Source organism: Gorilla gorilla, chromosome 18 (assembly GCF_029281585.2).
Source record: "Gorilla gorilla gorilla isolate KB3781 chromosome 18, NHGRI_mGorGor1-v2.1_pri, whole genome shotgun sequence".
NCBI classification, from domain to species: Eukaryota; Metazoa; Chordata; class Mammalia; order Primates; family Hominidae; genus Gorilla; species Gorilla gorilla.
The window spans coordinates 114,980,858-115,008,003 of NC_073242.2; the positions used below are offsets into that span (position 1 = coordinate 114,980,858).

General features: G+C 48.7%; 1 protein-coding gene across 6 annotated transcripts; it reads right to left on the bottom strand.

The window, feature by feature from the left end:
* On the bottom strand, positions 1-27,047 carry MEAK7 (MTOR associated protein, eak-7 homolog). Of its 6 annotated transcripts, none has more exons than XM_055366683.2 (9): positions 26,540-27,047; positions 24,673-24,794; positions 19,894-20,071; positions 17,650-17,880; positions 11,228-11,372; positions 8,576-9,004; positions 4,530-4,648; positions 2,480-2,659; positions 1-1,977 (listed from the first exon to the last, which is right to left on the bottom strand). In XM_055366683.2, the coding sequence occupies exons 3-9, from the start codon at positions 20,044-20,046 to the stop codon at positions 1,864-1,866; spliced, it is 1,371 nt and encodes a 456-aa protein (XP_055222658.2). In that variant the 5' UTR covers positions 20,047-20,071; positions 24,673-24,794; positions 26,540-27,047; the 3' UTR covers positions 1-1,863. The 6 variants fall into 6 exon arrangements, with proteins under 6 accessions (XP_055222658.2, XP_055222661.2, XP_055222657.2 ...); XM_055366686.2 differs by having other exon boundaries at positions 26,544-26,882; XM_055366682.2 differs by having other exon boundaries at positions 24,673-24,814; positions 26,540-26,631.
* Positions 27,048-27,146: the final 99 nt, after the last annotated feature.

Below are 27,146 nucleotides of genomic sequence, written 5' to 3' on the forward strand. Positions count from 1 at the left end.
TTTTTTTTTTAACTGAGGCATCATGGCAGTTTAATAGTGAGGTATTTAATTGCATTTTTATAAAAAACATTCCAAAACGAAGTGACAATAGGGACCTAAATTCTTTGGACTTACGGTAGAGATGCTTGAGGATCCTAATATTCTACATGTGCCAACATGTCAGGTAGGAAGTTCACAATGTTCCCCATAAGCCATTACAAACTGGCTAAGGAAAATCAGTCATGACTAAGTCCTTGTCTGCATCACGCTCCTGCCCCTCCACACACTGTCTGAGCGTGCACTTTTCTTTCGAAGGCTAATTTACGAGGCATTCTGCCTGAGTCAGGGCTATTGCTAAGTCGAAGGTTTGATGAACCTCCCAGTAGAAAATGCAAGGCCTGCAAAAATGCGAACAGCTCGATTTACTATGGCTTATAATCAAGGCAAACTATACAATAAGAGGTTGTATTTTCAGCAGATCTGCAAAAGGTCAAAGCTTACAGCAAAAGACAAAAGGAAGAGGTATATATCTTAGAGACGAGCTCACAGCACCTGTAAGTGGGGAGATCTCATGACCAACCGGTGACTCACCGTGTGTTGTTTTCCAGACGTGGGCAGATGGCAGCTCTGCTGACCCCACAACCCACCTACATGATCTTCGGCATTTCAGGATCACTGGAGCTTGTTTAAAGTGAGTCTACACTGCTGAATTTCCCATCATCCCCCTCGGGAGCAGCCCTGGGCAAATGGCTGCACTGACGGCTGTGACTCAGGCACTGGTTTCCAGAGATCTAGAACCCAGGCCAGCACCGAGGCCTAGACAGCTGTGACTCAGGCACTGGTTCCCAGAGATCTAGAACCCAGGCCAGTCACTCACCACTGATTTATGGAATGGACCATATACGTATTTATCAACCAAGTTCCCAGACTTAGGGTGCCCAATGTCCCTCACCTTGAAGTTGGCAAGAGAACCACAACTTTGCTTCTCTGTAGACAGATCTCCCAACTTTCCCATGTGTTCCTCACACACATTCATTTAATAACAGCTGAGAGAGCTGGGTGTGGAACCTTATTACAAATACCTTCTGAGGACTCACGCCACCACCAGACCATGTTACCTCAAAGTCTCCTGCCTCCATTTCCCCATTTTATACACAGCTCATGCTTTTAAATACAGAACTCCCATGCCATTGGAAGCTGTTCCCAGAAAGCGTCGAGATTTTCATCCAGATGCCTCTGTCCCTCACCCGTCAGAACAGACCATCAGGTACAACCTTCTAACAGGGATGGCCTGAGTGAGGCCATATGAACCCCAGCGGGAGGAACCCCCTCCTCAATAGAGAAGTTGAGATCCCAGCAATGCTAATGCCAGCGGAATTCCCTAATGCCAGCGGAATTCCCTAATGCCAGCGGAATTCCCTAATGCCAGCGGAATTCCCTAATGCCAGCGGAATTCCCTAATGCCAGCGGAATTCCCTAATGCCAGCGGAATTCCCTAATGCCAGCGGAATTCCCTAATGCCAGTGGAATTCCCTAATGCCAGTGGGGGTCTGAAAGGTCTCAGCTGCTTAGGATTTCATTGGTAAAAAAGAACAAAGTATAAGACTGAGTTACTAATTTGACACAAGATTTCTCGGAGAGATCCTGAGGGTGACCCTGTAGGGCAAAAAAGAAAACTTAAGAAACATCTATTTCTGGGAGATCCACCCATGAGTCAGGACATGGCTTCAGAGGGCGTCTTCTTGGCACATGTGGGACTACCTGGCTGTGACCCGTGCAGCACGCTATTACAGTTAAACCATGTGGGAGGGAAGAGGGGCTGCAGGCGGTGCCCTCTACCCAGAGGAATCCAGGTCCTGGCTCCAGGAAGGCTCAGGCGGCTCCTCATTCATCGTCCGGGACTTCCCGGAGCCCTTCACTGTGGCGCGAATGCCCACTGATCTCCAGCAGGGCCTGGGCCTCAGGGTCCGCATCCAGGATGCTCTTGTTGCCCTTGGCCTTGAGAAGAGAAGAAAGGGTGAGTGTGTTCCATGATGGCCCAACAACAGGCAGCAGCTTCCTGCTAGTTTTCCAGCCTTCTTGGGTGGAATCAGGCTCCGGTTTCCCCTAAGGCCCCTCCCACTCTGGGATTCAGTGGCTGGGTGGGTAGGAGGTATTACAGGAGGTTCAGGGGCCAACAGCAACTCAGGTGCAGAACCAGGGAAGGAGAAGGAACCCTAGACATTCCTCCTCTTGCAGGTGGGCAGAGAGAATGAAGGGCCACCTGGGCTCGCACTTGGGGAACCCCCCTTCCCAGGGCTGCTCTACTAAACCACCCACAAATCCCAGACAAGACTTCCAGCTATGCATCTCCTGGCATCCAAGCCAGCATCAGCTACCAGGATCAAATTTGGGATAAACTATCTGCAGACAGAAGAGTAAAGGGGTAATGGTAAGAAAATGCAGAAAGGCCCCCAGGCTCAAGGGGCCATCCTGGGATGCAGAGGACGGCTCCACTCACCAACTGCTCCTCTGAGGGGTCTCCAACTGCCCACACCTCCATCTTATCAAACTGGAAGTTCTCCTGAGCCGACAGCTGCGGGCTGTTGTACGTGGTGCACGTGGGCTTGGCTCTGCTGTGTCCTTTCCCAAAATCAACATCCACCCAAAGCCCAAAGTAATTGTGCTGCCCCCCCATACCCTGCAAAGGAAGCCAGGACAGAGAATAGCATCAGCAACTCCTCAGGGTCTGTGGACATCAAATATCACAAGCCAGCCTCTCGCCTTAAGTACCAGCCTGAGACAGGGGCGGGTGAGTGGTGAATGCCATCATCTTGTTTTCCTTAACTGTGAAATATATCAGTTACTGCCATTTAAGCATCCCATGCCAAGTTACTAGAACAGTCATCTATGTCTCCAGACACCCACCCCATGGCTCTTTCTCAAGAAGATTTGCTGGCTGAAAGCACAAGTGACATCAGAGAATTAAAAATGTTAAATATATATAGAGAAAAAGACCTCCAGGGCCCAGGGCCTCGCCCAGTTAAGATAAGGGGAGAGGTGAACACAGAAGCTGACACTGCAAACCCCCTGTGTTGGGGCCCCAGTGCCCCCGCTTCCGGGCAGCGATCCTCACCCCAAGACAGGCTGGGAAACTCAGCTCCGAGTGTGTGGCTTACAGGATGCGGAGGCAGACCCGGAGGCGGATGCGAACCCCTGTGCCTTCCACCCTCAGTCACATGGCTGGGCTCTGAGCTGTTCAATCTCGCCCTGCAGAGAACCTCCTCTGGTCCCTGGTAGGCCTGGAACACCCTAGTTCTGACCCTGGGCAACCAGAGACCCGAGCATACTGTCCAGAGTTGACACGCGGAGCCGCTCTCTCAGGGCCAATGACGAGCGATGACCGGGGCCTGCCGGGTGCTGCCTGTGAGGCTGGCACCCTCACTCCTGCCGCCACCAGACCGCCCTTTCCAGAAGGTGCCAGGTGTTCTAGGTGGCCTGGGCACGCCCCTCCCTCCCTCCAGGGCAGCAGTGTGGTGAGCCTGGGAAGGACGCTGGTCCCTCTAGCAGACCAGCCTTCTCTGCCCTCAGCTCTGCAGACACAGGGCCGGATTTTCCCAATAAGAGCTTTCTGTCAGCCGGGCGCAGTGGCTCACGCCTGTAATCCCAGCACTTTAGGAGGCCAAGGCGGGCGGATCACGAGGTCAGGAGATTGAGACCATCCTGGCTAACATGGTGAAACCCCGTCTCTACTAAAAATACAAAAAAATTAGCCAGGCATGGTAGCGGGTGCCTGTGGTCCCAGCTACTTGGGAGGCTGAGGCAGGAGAATGGCGTGAACCTGGGAGGCGGAGCTTGCAGTGAGCCGAGATCGCGCCACTGCACTCCAGCCTGGACAAGAGTGGACTCCATCTCAAAAAGAAAAAAAAGAAAAGAGCTTTCTGTCAAGCAGCAGAGGAAAGAAATCAGCAGGGGAGCTGGCAGGAGCAAGCTGAGCTTCGGCGTGGATGCTGCCCCAGCTCCTGCCCTCGGGCCTGCCTGGACCCGTGCCCACCCACTCCCTGCACCCGGCCTAGGCCTCCCCCGCTTCCCCCTGCTTCCTGTGCCATGTCACCAAGCTGAAGCGAGGGCTGGACAGGAGCCACGGTCACCCCAACTGGGGCCCCACATGCTGTCTCATGAGCTGCCAGCCGTCCATTCCCCTTGGTCCAGCACTCCCACGTATGAGGCAGGCCAGCGACGCGCAGGGACAGGTCTGGCGCTGACACCATCCCTAGCCACAAAGGCTACAAACCAATCATCTGAAGGCCAGAAAAATGGGCCAAGTGTGCCATCTGCACACAAACCACTGAGAAGCCCCAGCACAGGCCACATTCTTCTCTAAGGGAAATCCTGGCCCAGCTGTCACTGCCCCCAGCACCGGCCCTGGAAACAGAAGGAACTGGACACGGCGTGCGTGAGGAGCTGAATGCCACGCGCCCTGCCCTGATCTGTGGAGCTGAGCCTCGGGGTTGACACCTTTGCTGGGGGACATCACCAAGGCGAGACCACCACGCTCTGCCCGGGCTCACCAGTCCATTCGGGATCGTCTGCTGTCCATGGTTCAAGTACATGTAGTGGTCGTTGTAGCCCGTGTGTGTGTACACAGCCATGCTGGGGCAGATGGAGAACAGGAAGCATCTGTTGTCCCCTGAAAGTAGCCAGAGAACAAAACAAACAGGGTCGGTGTCTGAGCCTGTCCCACAGGGCCGGAAATGCCGGTAAGCTGCAGCTCAGGAAGCAACAGGGCCAAGACCCTTCTCACCCATGTCCAGGTGTCGGCAGATCAGGGTTTGGGACAAGCTGCTAGGGACCCAGGTGGATGAGCTGGGGATGCAGGGATTAGAAGGACAGCTAATAAGGAATGGGACATCTTTTAGCTCTGGCCAGGGGAGCAGAGATCAGAACTCTGCCCACTGTCTGCTGGAATCAGTTCAGGCTGGCCAAGCACATCCAAGCCAGAAAGAGCAGGCTTCCTTTAGCTTATGAGCACGGGGCAGGCGGTCACTCCGCAGAGACTGAGGCCTCCAGCACAGCCTACCTGAGCAGGCAAGTGACGCTGCGTAGCGCTGACCCCGGCCTGAAAGAACGTACCATGCAGAGAGAGAAAACCTACAGCTGCAGAGCTGTCCCCAGGGGCACGGCCTACGAAAGGTAGTAGTCTACCCTCGCCCAAAGGCATGGGGTGAGCACACAGGCCATTAAAAGAAAGGTACCAGTCAAAACTCTGGAAACTATGGATCCCCAGTCTCAGAGACTCCTTCACTCCATAAGCACCTTAGCACTGGGGACAGGGCCGTAGGCCAGGCCTCGTCCTCGGAGCTCCCAGCGAGGGACACTTCCCACCATGTTCTAAGGACTTGGCCGGAAGGGCTGCTTGCCTTGACACCAGCATACACAACTGTCACAACAAGCTGGAAGGCTGCAGAGAAACAAGCTCATGGGAATTTGGGGTTGGGCTATTCATCAGGTGGGAAAGAAGTCACAGGAAGCAAATTGGGGGCACCATGATGGAACGCAGATAAGAAGGGGGCACCAAGACCAGGAGGCTGGAAGAGGACGATGGCCCCGAGCAAGCCAACAGGGCTCTCAGTCTGTAGAGTGTGGGCTGACACCGCCCAAGGCCTCCAATCTAGAAAGATCGCTGGGGGGCCTCTGCCATCAGGGTCTGGGAGGCTTCTGGGAGGCAGCTTCCGAGGTCAAGAGGGAGGCCCTGAAACAGAGCTGGTTGGGGCAAGAGTCCCCATGGAGAAGGGATCCCATGAGGACAAGGTGTGGGACAGGAAGGGAACAGTGGGGCTTGAGAGCGTCGGGTGGAGGAAGGAGGATAGTTAGGCTAGAAAGTTCCACTGGAACCAGCTAAGAGAAGGGCTTTACTCTGGGCTACAGACTCAGGCTTGCTTCACTGGGTTTCAGCAGCCCCAGAGGCTTCAGGGCAGGTTTAGACGCCGCCATGAACAGCTGGGTCACACCCGTCTGCATTGACCCCGCCCTGCTCTCCCGCACTGGACTTCAGGTAAGTGGCCCTTTGCTTTGCAATCCTGAGCCTGTCTTGCTGCGGAGCAAGGTCGCAGGGCCACAGAGTTCAGGCCTCAGCTGCGATAGGCCCAGATCCTAGTCCACCCCCAAGGGCTGTTCTCCACAGGGAAAGCCAGGAGTGGGAAGCATCATTCCCCAGGGTACGGGGCAAGGACCTGATGAGTTACGATTATCTGTGGAAAAAAGTGACGCCAACAGCGAGGACTCCTTATCTCATTCCCATAAAACAATACCCAAGCATGCGGCCACCAGCACCTGACGCTCAGCCGCCGAGGAGCTGCCTGCCCACACAGCACGGTTTCGTGTAATTCTGAGGAGCTGAGGCCCAGAAAATGAATCAATCACCTTGCCCAGGGCCAGAGCCGGGACTCAAAATCCTGTGTTCAATCCAAAGCCTTGGGCCTTTTCAACGATTGCACAGAAAACACAAGCCAAAAGGCTCTAAGTATAATCAGTTCTTCTTTCCTCAAGCAAAAACACTCTGATGAAAACAGTCCTTTAAAAAGGTTTACAAAGCCACATTACCCCACAGGAAATATCCTCTGTACTCAAGGAGGTGGCCACCCTCCCCAGCATTTGCCTTCATTGTTTGCCCCACAGCTATTAAATCACTTAAAGTCTCAGATATTAGAGGTCATTATTTCCAGGACAAGCAGACAGCACGTTCTCCGAACTTGACCCACAGTCCACGGATTTGTACCATGCGTGGTGTGAGGCTGCCCTCTGCTGTTATTTCGTGAGTATGGACACGTACTGCAACAGAATGAACTCGGGTTTGAAAACTTGGCCACTGCATTTTTCCCACATGCTTCAGCAAGATTAAGTCTGCTTGTTAATAAAACATAAAGAGCCAGCAGAGTCCATCTGAAATTAACATTAAAGGCTCTGGAGGGAACAGCAGCTTTACCCTGATCAGGATGCTCAGGGTCTTTTCACATCCTAAAGCCGAGCCTTCAGCCATGCAGTGAGGCAGAGCAATGTGTAATTTCCCCGGAGCCCGAGGCTGGGCTGGTGGGCACATGCCCTATGCCTGTGACATGGAGGCAGGGAAAGGTGGGTATGCAGAAGAGAGTGGCCGTGGCAAGGCTGAGGCTGCTGTCTCTAGAAAGGCCCACCTGCAGGGCCGGCCCTGGGCTGGCACCTGGAAACTTTGATTTGGGGAGAATTCCCACCATTCCCAGAACTAAGATAAAGATCTAGAACATCCTGAAACCTAGATATAAATCAAACCCTAGAAACAATGCGATCTAGGAGATAGAGGTGCCCAACCCTCAACCTGGTGACCCCTGCTACCTGTTCCAGCCAGATGCCACCTAGCCTCTGCTGAAAGCTCTCCTGCAAGGCCAACTCCACCTGGACACAGTTCCCGGCCTTCAGAACCTCTGCCTGGTGGAGAAATGACGATTCCAGAGGTGCGGGGTAAGATACAGGATGTACCGGGAAATGCCAAAGGCAAACCCTGGGGATGGTGGCCCACTCTCAAGTACAGAGGACAGCCCACTGATGGGCGACGCGTCTGTAAACATTTCAAAAACTATCTATCCATCCATCCATCTATCTATCTATCTATCTATCTATCTATCTATCTATCTATCTATCTATCTATCTAGAGATGGAGTCTCGCTCTGTTGCTCAGGCTGGAGTGCAGTGGTATGATCTCGGCTCACTGCAACTCTGCTTCCCAGGTTCAAGCAATTCTCCTGCCTCAGCCTCCCACGTAGCTGGGATTACAGGCGTGCGCCACCACACCCATCTAATTTGTGTACTTTCAGTAGAGATGTGGTTTCACCACGTTCACCAGGCTGCTCTCAAATGCCTGACCTCAAGTGATCCACCTGCCTCGGACTCCCAAAGTGCTGGGATTACAGGCTTGAGCCACTGCGCCCAGCCTTATTTTTTTTTTTTTTTTTTTAAGATAGAGGCAAGGTCTCACTATGTTGCCCATGCTGGTCTCAAACTCCTGGGTTCAAGTGATCCTCCTGCCTCAGCCTCCCAAAATGCTGGGATTCCAGGTGTGAGCCACTGCACCTGGCCTGTGTTTTAAATATTTTTAAACGACTCTTTTCATCAGAGTATTCTTCCTTGAGGGAAGGAGAAGAATTTACTTAGAACCTTTCATCCAGTGCATTCAAGGTCATGCACAAAGCTTCCAAATTCCAACAAGCAAACGCGTGGCGGTGGGGGCAGGGGCAGGAAGGCCCAGGGAAGGAAAATGTCCGATCTGAACCAATTACCATCTCCTGGTCCCCTCGGAGGCATCTGTGGCTTGACTTCTCCCACGCCCCATAGACCCGGCACCGTGTAATAACTGGGCCCGTGTCCTCACCTGAAAACTGGGGGTCACACGGCCTGTCCTGAAGAACTCTGATGTGATAAACACCACAGAGCAGCATCACATTTTCCTATCGCCCCGACTGCGTCTAGAGAAACACTTGGAGAAGATGGGAGAGCCCTATTTAGCACCCCCGCCCTCTCCCTTTCTCCAGAGCTCTTTGCCCTTGCTGTGCCACTCGTCAAGGTTCAGGTCACCAAGTCTTACCTTGAAACTGAGGCTTCACCTCCCAAGAGCAAGAGGCAAACCCACCGAACACATGCTTGTCATGGTCCTCGAGGACAGCCACACAGGGCCCCCGGTGAGTGATGTGGCCACAGAGCTGGGAGAAGCTGTGTCCGTGGAGCTCAGACGAAAAGAGCAGGCGCCAGCGGTGCCGCTGCTCCCGAGGCAGCTGGGCGTTGATGTACATGACAGAGAGGACATCCAGGATGCTCTCAAAACCCCTGCCCTGGTCCACTTGACGCTCAGGGACCAGGGTAGTCAGATCAAGAGACGAGCACAGGACGAGAAAGCCCTTGCAAATGACCACACTCAGGAATATGGCCACATGGGGGACCCTGAACACCCAGTCCTCGATCACGGCTCGGTCACAGTCATAGTCCAGCCACTGGGGCCCCAGAAGCCTCTTGCCATCTAGGGGAAGGGGATGGTCAGCATTAGTGGGGCTGTTATGTCACCGTTTAGCTACTATCTAAACCCACACTGATCAGTGTGGGAGCCACGAGTCACATGCAATTACTGAGCACACAAAACAGGGCTCGTGTGAATTGAGAGGTGCCGTCAGTGTAAAAGGCACACCTGATTTCAAAGATTTGGTATGAAAAAAGAATGTAAGATATCTCAATTTTTAAATATTCATTACATTTCAAAATTGTATTTAGGACATATTATTAGAATCAGTTTTCCCCTGTTTCTCTTTACTCTTTTAACATGGTCCCTAGAAAAGTGAAAATTTCACATGGGGCTTGCTTTGTCTATTGGCCAGCACTGATCTAAATAAACAATCCGACTTCAACACTTTTCTCTCCTCTCCAAGCAGCATTTCAGAACCCCTCGAGATGGCAGTGCCCTGGCAATGGGGCTGGAATAAATGCCTGAGCTACACCTGGAGCCGCTCATCCAAGGGCGTCGGTCCTGCCAAGGTCACTGGAAGGGGACTGTTCCCAGCCAGTCAAGGGGCTGGTAGGGCACTTCCTGGGACTCCTGCAGTTTATCTGGGAAGTGCGGGTTTCATTCGCCACTCATCAGGCTTAATCATACAGCACTTGGAGCCCTATTTTCCATCCCTCATCCACGAAGAGTGGAGGTGACAGTAAGAGCGTGGGAGCGCACACCTGGGACTCCAACAGCTGGCTTCAAACCCGAGCTCAGGAACAGCATGACCTTGCCAAGGTCTGGACCTCTGTGCCTCAGTTTCCTCAGGTGTAAAATGGAGGTAAGGCCAGAACCTGCCCCGCTCGGTTATTACAAGGAACAGAGGAGCTTTTACGTCTTAAGCTCTTGCTGACACAAAGGCCCCATTTACAGAGATTATAATTCCCAACCTAGCGAAAATTTGACTAAGCTGAAATATTTTGTCTAACTCAGGCCCATTTTATTAAGCAGGAAATGTAAAAGTACTCCCAACTTCTGATAATTCAAAATTCCTATCATTTCTATTTATTTTTCAAACAGTTTCATTTCTCATTACCTATATATTACTTGAAATCTTAAGGATAATTTTAATCGTCTGAATTAACTTTCTCTACTTCAATGAAAACTTTAATTTTTATTTTCATGATTCTTCTTTTAAAACATACTAATTCTAGACGGATGAACAGTTTACCCATAAGACGAATTACTGATACGTACTTGTAAAATTCTTTCCAAGTTCCAAATACCTCATCTAAACTAACTTCTGAAATATAACCTATTTTCAAGCTGTATTTTAAAATCTGGCTTTAAAACAAAAGGGCAACATATTTATAAAGTAAGTCTGCTTTGCTAAGTGATTTGCCACAAGGTTTTTTTTTTAATCCCAATGAAATTTAAATATATACTGCTTCTCACCCAACAACAGAATACACATTCTTCTCAAATGTGCTTTAACCATTATCCAGAAGTGACCCTATTATAGGCCATAAGTGATGCATCAACAAATTTTAAAGGATTCAAATAATACAAAGTATGTTCTCTAAACATAATGAAATATAATCAAAAATCAATACTAGAAGGCAATTTGAGGAATTCACAGGCATGGAGAAATTAAATAACACACTGTTACATAGCCAATAGGCCAAATGAAAAAATCCTAAGGGACATTAGAAAATATTGAGATCAATGAAAATAAAAACATAACCTATCAAAACTTATGGCATGTAGCGAAGGCAGTGCTGAAAGGGAAATTTGCAAGTGTAAATGCTTATCTGAAAAAGAAGATCTCGAATCAATAACCTAATATTCTATCTTAAGAAACTAGGAAAAGAAGACCAAACAAATTTAAAGCAAACAGAAGGAAGAAAATAAAAGCTAGGGGAAAATAAAGTAGAAACTAGAAAGACGATAGAAAATTAATGAAACTAAAAGCTGGTTCTTCAAAAAGCACCAACAAAAATGTGAAAACCCTTTAGCTAGACTAAGAGGAAAAAGGGACAAGAAACAAATTATTTAAATCAGTAATGGAAGTGGGGACATCCCTATTGCTTTTGGGAAAATAAGGATTATTTAAAAATATGCCAACAAACTAGAAAACCTAGAAGAAGGTTCGAGGGCTCACGCATTCTGGTTTCAAAGCTTTACTACACAGCTACAGTAATGGAGACAGCAGGTACCGCTCTAAGGCAAAAGACCTAAATCACCGAGTCCACGCACACTTGCCTTGCAGCTTCATCTCAGAGAGCAGCTGAGCAGCCAGCACCTGCACCCGGGGGGCGGGCCCTGGGGCTTCCTTCCCAGCCCAGCCTCTCAGCTCCTGTCTGTGGCTTAGCACGTGCACCACAGAGCCAACCAGATCCTCTGTAAACTTTAAGATCACAATTTTACCATTAAAAACAGTTCCACCACATCCTGAGACCTATGTCATGTCCACATGGAGAAGGGCAATTTTCTTTAACGCCAACTATGATAGGCCACAGTGTGGGGAAAGGTCATGCAATGTATGTAGTTGCTCGTTTTTCTAATGATGCACTTGGCTGGCCTAGAACTTTTCCCAAAGCCTTTGTCCAGGAGTTCTGACCTCATCCCAACAGTACTGGGGTTTAGGACTCCCCGAGGATGGACAGCTCCACAATGCCTGCTGTCTTCATTGCTCAAACCAACAGGATGATTTGCTGAGGCCCAGGAGCTACCCCCTCCAGAAAATCCCTGATCTCCCCAAATTTGGTTGAGATATAAGGTTTATTTTGCTGAGTTTTACTTGCTTCCAAAAAGGAAGGCAAGTCTTCCTGTTCCCATAATGATAGAGGGCAAGCAACTGCTTTCTGGAGTTGCAGCTCGCTTCCAACAGGGAAGGGGAGTTGGAGGTTTTCCTGCTTCTAAGATGGCAGAGGGCAGTCTGCAGCCTGGGCCCCACTCCTAGGAAAGTAGGTGAATTGGGGTTTTGTCTTAAAAATTCTCCTGATGACTAAAACTTAAAAGTAACAACCAACTGGTCTTCATTTACCAATGGTCTTCTCCTTACCATTAGAGCACTCAGTAATTGTACAAACTGTGTGAGCGTGTGTTTGTTTTGCTGAACTGTTTTTATTTGTGGCTTCTGTTTTTATTGTTTCAGTCTTTTTCCCACTTGGTTTGATCAACTCTACCTGACTTGGTAAATCCGAGGGAACGTTCCAAATTATAGGGAAACAAGGCCTCTGAATTGGCTAAATTCCCATAGCTGGGGGAAAAAAAAAAAAAAAAAAGAAGGAAAGAGCAAGGCCACCAAAAGGAAAAAAACATTTTGACTGCCTGAGGGGCTTTATTTCCATAACCTTTACTAGCCAGGCCCAAACTGAAAGACCCAGGGCAGCCGCCCACACTCTCGCTGGGCGGCTAAGTTTCTGCCCCGCCTCTTTTTTTTTTTTTTTTTTTACCTCAACAGCCTGAGCTTGGTTCCTACATCAAAATCCTTTCTGGTTTGATATTTGTGTTACTTTTGAAATACCAGTCATTTTTGTCCCAGGTAAAATACGGTAGTAAAAGATTTAAAATGATTTTTTTAAAGAGCTCAATGGTTAAAGTCAGCTTAATTAAAAGCTAATCAAGGTGTGTGTGTGTGTGTGTGTGTGTGTGTGTGTGTGTGTGTGTGTGTGTGTATTTATATTTAAACGGATATAATGCCTTTTTGTCTCTCCTAGGGTCTTGTTTTTTGAGAAAAAAGAAGATTTATTTCCTTCTCAATCAACTGAATTTTTTCTCCATTTGCTTCTGCGTGTCTCTCCTTCCTCTTGCCACCCTCCGCTGTATGAAGGACCTAAAATAATGTCTAACAGTCTGGGATGCCTTAAAGAAAACAGAGAAGGTGCCACACTCGTTTCTGAGAGAAATTTGTTTCTTTACGGAACCCCAAAGGTATAAACAGACCAGTTCCTCTGAGCTCTTAAGCTGCTTGCTTTTCTACTGTGTTACCTGATTTTTGTCTAAAAAAGTTATTGCTACACAGCTACTCTTTAATGAAACCAAAAGTTGGCTCATTGAAAAGATCAACAAAAATATGAAGAATCTTTAGCTACGCTGACAGAAAAAAGGGAGACAATTCAAATTATTTAAATCAAAAATGGAAGTAGGGGGCTGGGCGTGGTGGCTCACGCCTGTAATCCCTCCACTTTGGGGGGCCAAGGCGAGTGGATTACTTGAGGTCAGGAGTTCGAGACCAGTCTGGCTAACGTGGTGAAACTGTATCTCTAAAAATACAAAAATTAACTTTGGGAGGCCAAGGTGGGCAGATCATTTGAGGTTAGGAGGTCGCGACCAGCCTGGCCAACATGGTGAGACCCCCGTCTCTACTAAAAATACAAAAATTAACCAGGCATGGTGACGCACACCTGTAATCCCACCTACTTGGGATGCTGAGGCAGGAGAATCGCTTGAGCCTGGGAGGCAGAGGTTGCAGTGAGCTGAGGTTGTGCCACTGCACTCCAGCCTGGGCGACAGAGCGAGACCCTGTCTTAAAAAAAAAAAAAAGGGCTGGGCACGATGACTCACGCCTGTAATCCCAGCACTTTGGGAGGCCGAGGCAGGTGGATCACGGGGTCAGGAGATCAAGGCCATACTGGCTAACATGGTGAAACCCCATCTCTACTAAAAGTACAAAAAATCAGCCGGGCGTGGTGGCGGGCGCCTGTAGTCCCAGCCACTCGGGAAGCCGAGGCAGGAGAATGACGTGAACCCAGGAGGCGGAGCTTGCAGTGAGTTGAGATCGCGCCACTGCACTCCAACCTCGGTAAAGGCGCAAGACTCCATCTCAAAAAAAAAAAAAAAAAAGAAAGAAAGAAAACAGATTTAAATTTTTTAAAATTAAGGTTATCATATCCATGTAACATTTTGTATTGTTTTTAAAGTCCTTTTGCTGTTAAGTTACAGGGCTGTGATTCCTAGGGCTAAAAGAGACTTGAATCCTGCTAAATCTTCAACACTGAAAACAATTAAAGCCTCATTTTGAGACCCAGGAAAAGATGACAATCAAACTGTGTTCACGAGACACAGGGCCTGAAATTTAAAATGTTTAACCCCTCTAGGCCCAGGGACTATTGTGGAAGAGGTGGATACATGAGATTGTAAGGGCCGATTTTGAGAGAGAAAATTAGTTCAGAGGTTCTCTGTAAATTAAATATTAATATCAAACATACACTGATCCAACAACAGCATCTGGGTCCTTGTGTCAGATTAACCAGGTTTTCTTGGAGCATAACCCACTTTTTAATTTAAAGAATTATAAAAGGTTATAAAAAGGTTTATACAAATTATATCTTATGGTCAAGATGATTAAAATTTAATAGATTTGTTTATAAGACTTGACAGAGATTTAAGTGGCCTCATACTGTCTTTATTAGGGCTTATTGTTTGGGAAATTAAGTCTCCTCTCTCAAAAAAAATAAAGGTTTTTAGCCTTTTTTTCAAAACCTTTGAGTTAGCACTTTGGCTAAATGACTTATTTTACAATGACCTGTGATCTTATTTTGTGATATCAAGTGTTTTATTTTATTTTATTTATTTATTTATTTATTTATTTTTGGCGATGGAGTCTGACTCTGTCACCCAGGCTAGAGTGCAGTGGCACAATCTTGGCTCACTGCAACCTCCACCTCTTGAGTTCAAGCGATTCTCCTGCCTTGGCCTCCCGAGTAGCTGGGACTACAGGTGCGTGCCACCACGCCTGGCCAATTTTTGTATTTTTGGTAGAGACAGGGTTTCACCATGTTAGCCAGGCTGGTCTTGAAGTCTTGACCTCAGATAATCCACCTGCCTTGGCCTCCCAAAGTGCTGGGATTACAGGCGTGAGCCACTGCGCCTGACCTATATCAAGTGTTTTAAGCTTCTGATATTTGACAAACTTTCCAGAATCAAATTCAAAATTCAGTCCTTTTGACCTCAATTATTGTTTTGATATTAGGTCCCCTGAGCTCCAAGGGAGACATATTGGGCTTACTTGCTATAATACAATCATACAGGAAGCACTGTCAAATATGAAATGGTGTTTAACCATCTTTGGACCACATTTATGTAAGTGTGTTATTAGTATGTGTTCCAAAATTGTATGAGATTCCTGTGATTCTGATGTGTCTTAGTATATGTTATCAGTAGTAATTACTATTATGTAAAGTTGTTGTATGCCAGAGAAGTACCCAAATTTCCTTGTCAATTGTGTCTTTAACCATGGCTGTTCTAAGACTTCTGACATCCACAATTGTTTTACTTTGATCCTTTTATAGGGCAGTTTATAATCAGCTATAGAACTCTGAGGAGTACTCTTAAATATCGGTTCTGATAACTTTAGAGATTGTGCTGTTGGAATAGAAAGGAAAACTTCCAGGACTCATAGGGGGCTGATGTATTCATGAGGATTGCCGATCCAATATCAAGCAAGCAAGAAGTTAATTGCGTGGACCGAACTAACAGACGACCGAAATAATCTTTTATGACATTTTGTTTACAACATTAGCTGTTTTTTTTTCCAGAGTCAAGAAAACTTTCTCTTTTAAGCTATTTACAGCTTTTAACAATTAAAATATACTCTAGTGAGCAAAATTTAAAACATAATCCCTTTCTGTCTACCTAATTTCTCTAAAATTTGGAAGCTGTGAGTATTCTTAATTTAGGGCAATATAATTATTTGCATACATTCGATAAGAATCTGTTTTCTTTTATAACAGGACATAATTGGAAACACTGGTTATTTCATGAAGGCTTTGACTGGAACAGCATTTTCAGATTACCTTGAGAAAATGAAGCTGACCTGTAGAGCTGATAAAAGCCATTGGACAAACTGGCCTCACACTGTCCTTTACAGGATCCTCATCTGTAAGTAAAGGATGTCACTTTCTGACAGGCCCAAATACTCCAAGTTTTCTTGGGACCTCAAAAAGAGAGGAATTCACCCAAGTCACATGGGTATCTACAGGCACAGATAAATTCTTGGCTAGGCTTGGAGCTTTTAGAAAGGTCTAATCTAAAAAAATGAAATAAAATAAAATAAAATAAATAAAAATGTCTAATCTCAGACTCCTTAAGGAAAAGTTCTAGCAAAGACAACTTAAACAAAGAGAGTCAGTGTCTACATGGCAAATTATTACTGTTGCTGCACTTTATGCAAAATAATCAAGCTAAGTATAATTAGACTACAACTTATTTTACAAATAAGTTGGTCCTACTATGACTTTGTCTTTAATGAAAGTGGGGAATTGAAGAGAGAAAAATGTTTCAAAATAAACCATAGTACACTGGTTATCGGATTCTAGCTTTGACCAGTGTCAATTTTTATTATTTTCTACAATTTGGACTGAACCCTAGAATTTTTTCCTGGCTACAAGTCTTTAAAATAACATTTCAATCTTTTTCCTTCCTTCTATTCCTTTCCCCCCCCCCCCTTATTCTGATTTGAAATCATTAAAAAATAAGCTATGCTCTTCTTAAAGCTCTGAGAACTAAAGCTAGACAACTTAAACTCTGGAGTAACAGCGACCTATTTATATACAGAACCATTTTCATACCTGCCTGCTGATATATGGACTTCAGAGTAATATGGCCTATATCAGTTTTCCAGTGTTGTCTTCCCTTTTTCGTTTGTTGTTTTTCTCTCTTCCTCCCCCACTATTTTTTCTTCATGGGACATGAGACTTCACAACCTGCTAAAAATGAGCTTACCTAAAAACATATCTGACTAGGAATAAACCATTCTGGACATGACAGATCAGACAAAACCCAAGCCCTGAGACTCATTTTCCTCTAAAATCCTTTCTCCAAAAGATTTTTGAAAGACAAAGGAGGAAAAAATAAAAACTCAGGACTCCAATTCACTCTGCCAAAAGGAAAAATTAAGCTAAAAGCTGCGTCTTGCAAGAAACTGCCTTTCCCTTTGTTCCTAAGCAGAGAGCTACAGAAAAAAGGTTTAAAATCTCCACAGCTGGCCAGCGTGGTGTCTCATGCCTATAATCCTAGCACTTTGGGAGGCCAAGGCAGGCGGATCACCTAAGCTCAGGAGTTTGAGACCAGCCTGGCCAACATGGTGAAACCTCGTTTCTACTAAAAATACAAAAATCAGCCAGGCATGGTGGTGCATACCTGTAGTCCCAGCTACTCAGGAGGCTGAGGCAGGAGAATCACTTGAACCTGAGAGGCAGAGGTTGCAGTGAGCCAAGATCGCGCCACTCAACTCAAGCCTGGGTAACAGATCAAGACTCCATTTCAAAAAATAAATAAATAAAATAAAATCTCCACAGGTAGTGACTATGCTCACCTGATCATATGTAAAGTGCTGATTTACTGAGTGCAAGACAAACACACATTGACTATTTCCCTACCTGCTCCCTTCCTCTTAACAAAATATGGATTCAGTAATGGGACCAGACCCTCCCTCTTTCCCCTGCAGTCTGCTTTTCCCCTTTAAGTCCTGAAGCCCTCAAAATCATCTTTGGAGAAAGGCACAGGCCTCTCTCCCAGACATGCCCTTAACCTTGGCAAAATAAACTTCGATTAATTGAAACCCATCTCAAATACTTTTTGGTTTACTCCTCCATCTGCCGTGTCACTGGCCTCCATCCCCCCACCGATGGTCACCAAGACTGCTGAGGAGGCTGCAAAGGGCCTCGCGGCCTCACTACCTTTCGGACTTCTCTGGCCTTCACGGGACCTTCTGTGGCAGAAATCATTTTCATAATCATGAGACTCTTCTCCTCGGAGTTTCCTTTCAACAGGTGGGACATGGATGCTGTGAACTGCTCCTGGGACACGTTCTCACTGGGTCCCTTCGCCTTCCCTGTCAGGTCGACCCTCCGCATGCCATCGTACAGCTTGGTGACCATCTCTGGGGGAAGAGCTTCCCTGACGTGGTTCTGCCAGGGACAAGCAGAAAAATATGGTTAGACAGTGCACAAGTTGAACTTGGTTACTAGGAGTTATTAAATTATTTTAGGCAGATAGAGAGCAAAAGGGGTCCTTGGGAAGTTTTCATTTTTTAAAGCATCTTTAAAAAAGTTTCTTGTAAAGCCCCGTCTCTTAGAGCCAGGCCGGAAACTTTGATATGCAAATGCGGGCCATTAGAAACTGGGTCCACCCACCATGGTGATTCCCATGGCTTTCTTGCCCTTTCCCCACATGTTCCTGGCAACATGGCCGCCTCCACATATCCCCATGTGTGTAGAACATCCATGGTGCCCTGCATTTACTTACTAAAAGGCTAGGGTGGGAGGGCCAGCTTTTTCATGGGCTACGTGAATGACACACCTGGTCAAACCAATCCCAAGCCCTATGCAAATCAGACATCGCCTCCTCCAGCCTCTGCATATATACCTGGCTGGTGTCCACCGCACTTGAGGACCTCTTCTTTTGGCTTTGGACCTACCCCTCTCTCCATCTCTGTACAGGGGAGCCTCTTCCTTCTGCCTTCTCCTTCCTTCTTGCCTATTAAACTCTCCGCTCCTTAAAGCCACTCCACGTGTGTCCATGTCATTTTATCTAAACTGGCATAAGGACCAAGAACCCTGGTGTTGTTCCACTCATCGTGAGCCGTATCAGTAGTATCACAGGAAAATAAGTAGGGGGCCCAGACCAACCTCGGCCACTTCACAATGCTGCTGTCAGCTCCCAAATGCTCCTGCATCACCAGGATGCAGGACGTTCTCTCACCGAAAGGCCTCACACCACCTAAGCGTCCTGGGTGTAGCTCACTTTGGCCATCAGACTCTCCCACAATCTGCTCCCATCCTGCCTCCAAACTCTCCTGTCTTGTCATTCCTGCCTCTGGCCACCATCTGAGCTTCACTCTACTTTGAACATCATCTTCATTCTAGATTCTAGCAGCTGCCATTTGCATGTCGGAATTTATTAACACATGTAACATATGTCTGTGTACAGCTAATTTCGTCTCTATATTAGGGGTTTCCAAATATACCAGCTGTTACTTCCTGTCCATGTTCCTTGGGCTCAGCATGTATTTTTCATTCATTTTTATTTAAATTTAGGTTTTTTTTGTTTGTTTGTTTGTTTGAGACAGCGTCTCCCTCTGTCACCCAGGATGGAGTGTGGTGGCTCAATCACAGCTCACTGGATGTAACTCCCTGGCCAGTTTCCTCATCTGCTCCCATGCTGCACATTCTAGAAGAGGAAGGAGGCTGCTAGGATGGCTGCCTGGACTCCCAGGAAGATGAGCTGACAGCATCTCCTTGTCAGTGTCTTGCCTCAGTCCCAGCACTCAAACCTGCAGCTGAGAGCCCCATGGAAAGGGGAAAAACATGGGCAAATGGGCAGTTTTAACTCGCTGCAAGATGAGCCTTGAATCTAAAATGTGATTATTTTGTTAGGAATATCATGAAATTCCTAGCCATCAAACACATACACATTCTAGAGGCAAAGGTGCACCTGACACGTCATGGTTCCTGGACCGACAAGTCCAGGAGGGCAGACCTGTCACCGCGTCTGTCTCCCCATCTCTGGGAGGGCAGTCAGGAGGGATGTGGTTCAAGAGATACAGGAGGCAGGCTATCTCCTCTGATGTTCACCTCAAGTTAGAAATGTCCCCAAATGTCGTGTGAATCATTTATTATCTACTCCAGGTTCCTTTCTGTAGTACAGATAAGAGACTATTGATTTCAAAAAGGGGAAGGGATGTGTTTAGACACTGTCTATGGCTATTTTCACACAGTAACGGCAGAGCAGAGGAGCTGCAACAGACACCGCATAGCTCACAAAGCCAAAACTAGGTCACATCTGGCCCTTTACAGAAAACCAACTTTTTAGTATTGCCATCCATCCCATTACAAAAACACGAAAGCAGATTCTGGCCTGAAGGCCACAGTTTGCAGACCCCTGCTCCCAACTAAACATGAACCACGGGTTGTTACTCTTGCCTGTAGTGCCTTCAGAGAGAAGGATTTGGATGAGACATTTGGGCTGTTTTTATCTGATGACAGAGCATCAAACAATCGATCAATCTCTGCCTGTTCCTCAGGAAGAAACTGTGAACAAAAGCTCTGCCCCACACGGCTTCTGCTGTTCCCCATCTGTCCGGATATCTGGCAGAATTCTCTGCAGAAGGAAAAGACACAACATTAGAAAAACCAAAATTTAATAATCACAGAAAATAAATGTTGAGAATTATATGGTCAAGTTAATATATACTGATTTAGCCACAAAATGTAGCTAAAACACATCAGAGCTACATAATACTGGGTTTTGGGTTTTGTTTTTCTTTTGTGTTGCTGAGGTGGGATCTCACTCTGCTGACCAGGCTGGAGTGCAGTGGTGCCATCACAGCTCCCTGCAGCCTCAACCTCCTGGGCTTGGGCAATCCTCCCCACTCAGCCTCCTGAGTAGCTGGGACTACAGGACCACACCAGGATGCCTGGCTAATTTTTTTTTTTTTTTTTGTCTTCTGTAGAGATGGGGTCTTGCTATGTTGCCCAGGCTGGTCTCCAGCTTCTGGCCTTAAGTGATTCTCCTGCCTCAGCCTCCCAAAGTGTTGGGATTAGAGATGTGAACCACCGTGACTAGCTAATATTGTTTTGATGTGACAGAAATCAATAGCTGATACAAACAAAGCTGGAAAAGCCCATCCTGACACCCATGCCCTACTGAAACACACCCATAATTGTCGCAGAGTCTGGGTTTGAGAACATAGTGCCCAAGCTAATACAACCAAAGGCAGGACAAAAAAATCTGTATTTTAATCAATCTAAATATTCATTCTTTAAAACCAGAGTTAGAAAATATATATCAAAGGCTGAACAATCACCTGTATTTGAATAAACTCACCTTGAGAATACTGCTACACACTAGTTGGGAAGTTTTTCCTTTGTGATCCTGGCTCTGCCTCCTCCTAGCTGTGTAGTCTTGGGCAAGCTACTAAAACGCTCTCTGCCTCAATTTCCCCATTTGTAAAGCAGGAGGAGTCACAGCCCAGCCTCAGAAGATTGCCGTGATTATCAACCAAGTCAACCAAAGCAAAGGGCCAAGACCTGCCTGGCACTGACCGTGCCTGTATGATCCCGGCCCGTGAGCCTCATCTGTTTGAGGCGCTGGAGGAGCATTAACAGAGACTGGCACCAACAGCAGGTGACCTGGGGCCTTGTTCACTGTCACAAACCTCATTATAGGAAAAGACAAGTGCCAAGCAATCGGGGGATTCAAACAAAAAAGCATGGTTGGAAATGAAAACAAACAAACAAAAAAATCTCTCAAGAGGTAAGGTGCTGTGACTGTTAATTCCTGGCCCTGGACTTTTTCCGGAAACCCAGTGTCAATGAGACTGCTGGAGAGAAAACGACCTTCTCCCACACAGGCACCTTGATAAACAAAGTCACTGCAGCAGTAAATTATCCCCCAAGGTATTTAGCCAAGGGGGAAAGGCCATGCTACTAGGGTGGGGCATGAGTCATGGTCTACACCAAGCCGTGACAATTCAAACCCTCAAGGGGTAACAGGGTAGTCAGGATCTTTCTTTTCATTGCGGTGAGATTCACATAAAATTAACCATTTTAAAGTGTACAGTGGCATTTAGGACCTTCACAATATGGTGCAACCCTCACAGTTCCACAACATGTTCATCACCCTCAGAGAAAACCCTGTACCTGAGGAGTCTCCTCTCATTCCTCCCTCCCACATGCCCTGGCCATCACCCGTCTACTTTCTGTCCTGGTGCATTTCTGTATTCTGGGCGTTTCATATAAATGCGATTATAAGGCCAGGCGTGGTGGCTCACACCTGTCATCCGAGCACTTTGGTAGGCCAAGGCAGGAGAATCACTCGAGCCCAGGAGTTTGAGACCAGCCGCAGCAACGTAGCAAGACCTCATCTCTACTAAAAACGTAAAAATTAGCCAGGCACGGTGGTATGTGCTTACAGTCCTAGCTGCTCCAAAGGCTGAGGCGGGAGGATCGCGTGAGCACAGGAGGTCAAGGCTGCAGTGAGCTATGATCGTGCCACTGCACTCCAGCCTGGGTAAAAGGGCAAGACCCCGTCTCTAAAAATATAATAAATGGAATTATATGATGTGTGGCCTTTTGTGATTGTCTCTTCTCATTTAGCATCGTGTTTTTGAGGCCCACCTATGTTGTAGCGTGGGTCAGCATTCCACTCCTTTTTATGGCTGATTAGTATTTTGTTGTATGGATGGACCACATTTTGCTTATCCATCATTAGCTGACGGACACTGGGGCTGTTTCCACCTTCCGGCTATCATGAATAGTGCCGCAATGAACATCTGAGCACCTGAGTCCCCCTGTTCCAATTTCCAGTGTCGACACCTAGGAGTGGACTTGCTGGGTCACATGGTAATTCTGTTTAACATTCTGAGGGGCCGCCAAGTGCTCTCCACTTTATAATCCCATCAGTAAAGCATGAGCTTCCATCTATCCACACCCCCACTGAAGCGAGTTATTTCTCCGCCTTTTATATGACAGCCATCCTCGCAGCGGATGGGCCTTTAACAGGCCTCACTGCTAATGTGCCCCTCTGCACAGGAAGTCTCCAGTGGGGGTCTCCTTGGAAGGGGATGGGGGTGCACTTTACAGACAGGCTGGAAACGAGGGCTTACCCGACCCCGTTTGGGTTCTCACCCACGCCCCATCTGATCTCACCGCTTCCACTCCTCACGTTTCGCAGCAGCAGAAGAGCCCAGAAGGAAAACCTCCAGCTTGGACTCAATGTCCAGCGGCAGGGGGCTGTCCCCAGCTCTGAAACAGAGGGGCTGCGCCGGCTGAGTCTGGGTGCTGCAGGGACACAGCCCAAGCAGCCAAAACAAAGCAGACCCACCCTCTGCATCAACTCGAAGAGCCTGCAAGGTGGGCCACACCATCTCCTGAGGTCAGGAGTTCGAAACTAGGTTGGCCAACGACATGAAACTCCATCTCTACTAAAAATACAAAAAAATTAGCCAGGCGTGGTGCTGTGCACCTGTAATCCCAGCTACTTGGGAGGCTGAGGCAGGAGAATTGGTTGAACCCGTACAGCAGAAGCCGCAGTGAGCCGAGACCATGCCACTGCACTCCAGCCTGGGCAACAGAGTTAGACTCATCTCAAAAAAAAAGAAAAAAAAAAAGAGGGGAAACAGAGACAAGGGCATGGGGACAGGTGTGGCCTGGGGGTGTAACAAGAAGAGTCAAGAGTGGAAAAGGTCCCAAAGGTCACATTCCAGCTGAGTCTTCAGAGACTCACAGGTGATTCACCAGGAAGTGGGAACAGCACACATGGGGCATAAGCAAGAGTGTCGGGATCAGCGAGGCAAGGGTGGAACTCAGGGCACGTGGGGGAGGGCAGCAGAGGGCTGCAGCAGAAGGGGGCCCAGGCCTGACTCCACCCAGCCCCTCACTTCCATCCCACCCCAACTCCCACTTTCTGCCAGAAACAGGCTCCCCCAATGTGGTCAGAGAACAGCAGCAGGGTGCAGCCTGGCCAGCCCTCACCAACCCCAGACGGCCAGGAGAAAGGTGAAGGGCTGGGCAAGTGCCAACAGGCAGGACAGGAACCCAGAAATGCACAGAAGCGGCGCAGACCAGGGCAGGCCCAGGAGATGACAGGAAAGGCTTGGACGCAGAGCCAGGCTGGCAACGCCACTTTTTCAAGCAGGAGAGAGGAGGGTGCACGGGAGCCCCCAGTAGGAACCACAGGGCTGGTGCCAGTGAGGTGGGAAGGTGGGCAGCCCCTAAAAACACAGCGCTGTCCGCAGCACTGCCATTCTTAGTACCTGCAGAGTGCTGGTGAAGGGACACGTCTCAGAACGGCTCAAGGACAGCCCGTCTCCTTTGAGAGCCCCGTGCCAGACAAGATAAAGAAATGGCAATGGCGTGGTGGCTCACGTATGTAATCCCAGCACTTTGGGAGGCCGAGGCGGGTGGATCTCCTGAGGTCGGGAGTTCGAGACTAGCCAGACCAACATGGAGAAACCCCGTCTCTACTAAAAATACAAAATTAACCGGGCGTGGTGGTGCATGCCTGTAATCCCAGCTACTTGAGAGGCTGAGGCAGGAGAATTGCTTGAACCCAGGCGGCGGAGGTTGCAATGAGCCGAGATCATGCCATTGCACTCCAGCCTGGACAACAAGAGTGAAACTCGGTCTCAAAAAAAAAAAAAAAAAAAAAAAGACAATGCACGCTGGTGCTGGTGCTGAGAGCGCACATCAAGGTTGCTTGTACCAGTGGAGCTCGACTGGAGCAGTTTCGTCCCCCAGGGGCATTTGGCAATGACTGGAAAAGTGTGTGGTTGCCACAACTGGGGGAGGGAAGTGCCGCTGGATCTAGCAGGCAGAGGCCAGGGATGCTGCTAAAAATCCTACAGTGCACAGGATGGCCTTACGACAAGGAAGTGTCCGTCCCAGACATCGGTAGGGCTGAAGGTGAGAAAACCTGGCTTCTGAGGATGTAGGGCAGCGGAACAAAATGGAAGCGGAACTTGATACAAGGGAACCCACAGAAGTCTCGAGGCCAATGTAGGGTTGTGTTATGCACAGCTTTGCAGAGAAGAGGCCACCCCATGTACCCAGGTGTACTCTGAAAGTCCCATGACACTGAGAAAACTTGCCAGGGACTGAAAGCTTTCCATCATCAAGCCTATAATCCCAGAACTTTGGGAGGATCGTTTGAGACCAGCCTGGGCAACAGAGTGAGACTTCATCTCTGCCAAAAATACAAACCTCAGCCAGGTGTGGTGGCGTGTGTCTATAGTTCCAGCTATTCAGGAGGCTGAGGTGGGAAGATCGCTTGAACCAGGAGGCAGAGGTCGCAGTGAGCCAAGATCACAACAGTGCACTCCAACCTGGGTGACAGAGCAAGACCCTGTCTCATAAAAACACAAACAAAAGTTCCAGCAGCCCACAATAAGTGACCAAGATTTTTTACTTGACCAGACTTTAGTCAGGCTCCTGGGCCCATCTGTGTACCTCTTTGTAAAATCTGGTTTTAGCAAAAAAAAAAAAAAAAAAACCTACCAGACCACTCATCTTTGATATTTGATCACCATTATCTGTTCACTCGCTATCTAACCAGGTTTAATGCTTAGGTTAGGGATATCCAATCTTTCGGTTTCCCTGGGCCACACTGGAAGAACTGTCTTGGGCCACACATAAACCCCACTAACAATAACTGATAAGTGCATATATCTACATATATGGTAAAAAAAATCTCATGTTTTAAGAAAGCTTATGAATTTGTGTTGGATGTCATTCAAAGCCACCTTAGGCCACACATGGCCCACGGGTTGGACGAGCTTGCCCTAGGTGATGTTTGATCACCCTGGCCTGCCTTCAGTAACAATCTGCTAGGTAAGCTTACCCAGAATCCACCCTAGCGCCCTGATGTTTCCTCAGTCATTTTCCATCCACTGATCCCTACCCTGCTTCCTGGCTTCCCACTTGCCCATGCTATAATCAGAGTTGAGCCCAATCTCTCTCCTTTACTACAAAATCCCATTGCTGTGGTCCCTATACCCATTGCAATGGTCTTGAATAATTAATGTGCTTTTAATAAGCATCATTAATTAATTTCTTTAACATAAGGTTGAGAAGATTAAATAAGGTAACCCAGGGCATTTGATCTGCTTACTGGAGGTCAGAGACAGAAATAATGGGCCCAAGACAACAGAGAATGGCTCCTTGAGTTCTTATCTTAGAACAAGAGAAACTGCCCTGCTTGGAAGAAACGGAAGGTTGCTCTGCCTCCGTGATGGAGGGGTGGACAGGGACCGATTGTCTGCAGGATGGCCCCCAAGGTTCCCACTAGTATCCTAGGAATGGCTTAGTCACCTCCTGCTCAGAGCTTCTCCAACAGGCTGTTGCATGGCTGCTTCCCACCCTGCCTGCCAAGCCCCAACTCTCTACTCCAAGGGCCCCGCATCCCTAAAGCCACACAAGGGGCCCTCCGTACCCCCACAAGCTGGGGAGATTCCAACTGCCTCATCTGGACAGGCTTCAAAGTCCTGTCTGTGTCTCAGAGCCCAGAGGCCCTTGTGCGAAGGGGCAGCTTGAGCCTGGGCAAGAAGTTCCTGTGGGCCAGAAGGTGACCTGTCCTGTGCTGGCCACCTACATGGCCTGGGAACAGTTATCAGCTCACTGTCCTGGAAAAGCCCAGATGGGTGTGGTCAGAATACAAGAAGGAAAACCCCCTCCACACACACTTCAGTGTCTACCCCAGACTCGCCTCCTCCGTGGAGGCACCGCTCCCTTTCCGCGTCTACACAGGCTCTGAATCCCCCCTTCAACACGGCTGGCCTTGGCCCTGGGGGAGGCACCTCCCCACCCTCTTACCTTGACCACATGAATAGCGGGAGGCGCAGGATGATTCTGATCCCCCCAGGAGACCCTCCCTCCATCCCGCTGTCCCCACCCCTCACCTCCCCGCAGCCTTCACCTCTCCCTCCCCCGACCCGAGGGCCTGGAGAGGCGTGGGAGGCCGGGGGGGGGGCAGGTCCCAGGCCTACTCTGGACCCGTCTGCTCCAGTCCCCCCACTCAGCTGGGCCTGCGCCTCCGGGTCAGCTCACTGCGAACCTCAGCCCGGGTACCTACCTACCCTGCCGGGCTTCCTGGTGCTGTCCGGTCCGGTCCAGCAGCCCACGGGTTCCTCTGGAGAGCCGCCCCTTCCCTGTTGCCAGGCAACTTTGCTGAGAGGCAGTCATTTGCCCCAATCGTGGAAGCGGAGATGTGGGGCGGAACCCAAGAGAGGAGTCAGCCAATGGTGACACACCTCACCGGGAGTGAGCCGAACCTGGTGGGTGCGGCTGGGGGCGGGGCCGCGGTCTGCGGGAGGAGCGGCTGCAGGCCCGGGAATCCGGCCCGGCTGCGTGCGTACCAAGGAGGCGCCTGGAGAGGGCGGCCGATGACTCAGGCCAGGCCAGGCCAGCAGTGGTACCTGGGGAGAAGGGGTGTCTGGGCTGGGCGCTGGAGCGGAGTAGCCAGGGTGTGGGAGATCCTGGGGGAGAGGCTGAGCTTGGGGGTGAAGACACCCGGGGGAGGAGAGTGGCCCATGTGGAGCCCATGCAGAGGCCTCTGCAGTGCAGCCTCCTGGGCCCCAGGCAACTCTCCCCTGACTCCCCGGCCTGCTGGTCCTGGCCTAGAGCCTCGGGTCCGCCTCCCCTCGGGTCCGCCTCCCCTCGGGCCTCCCTCTGCCAGCTGC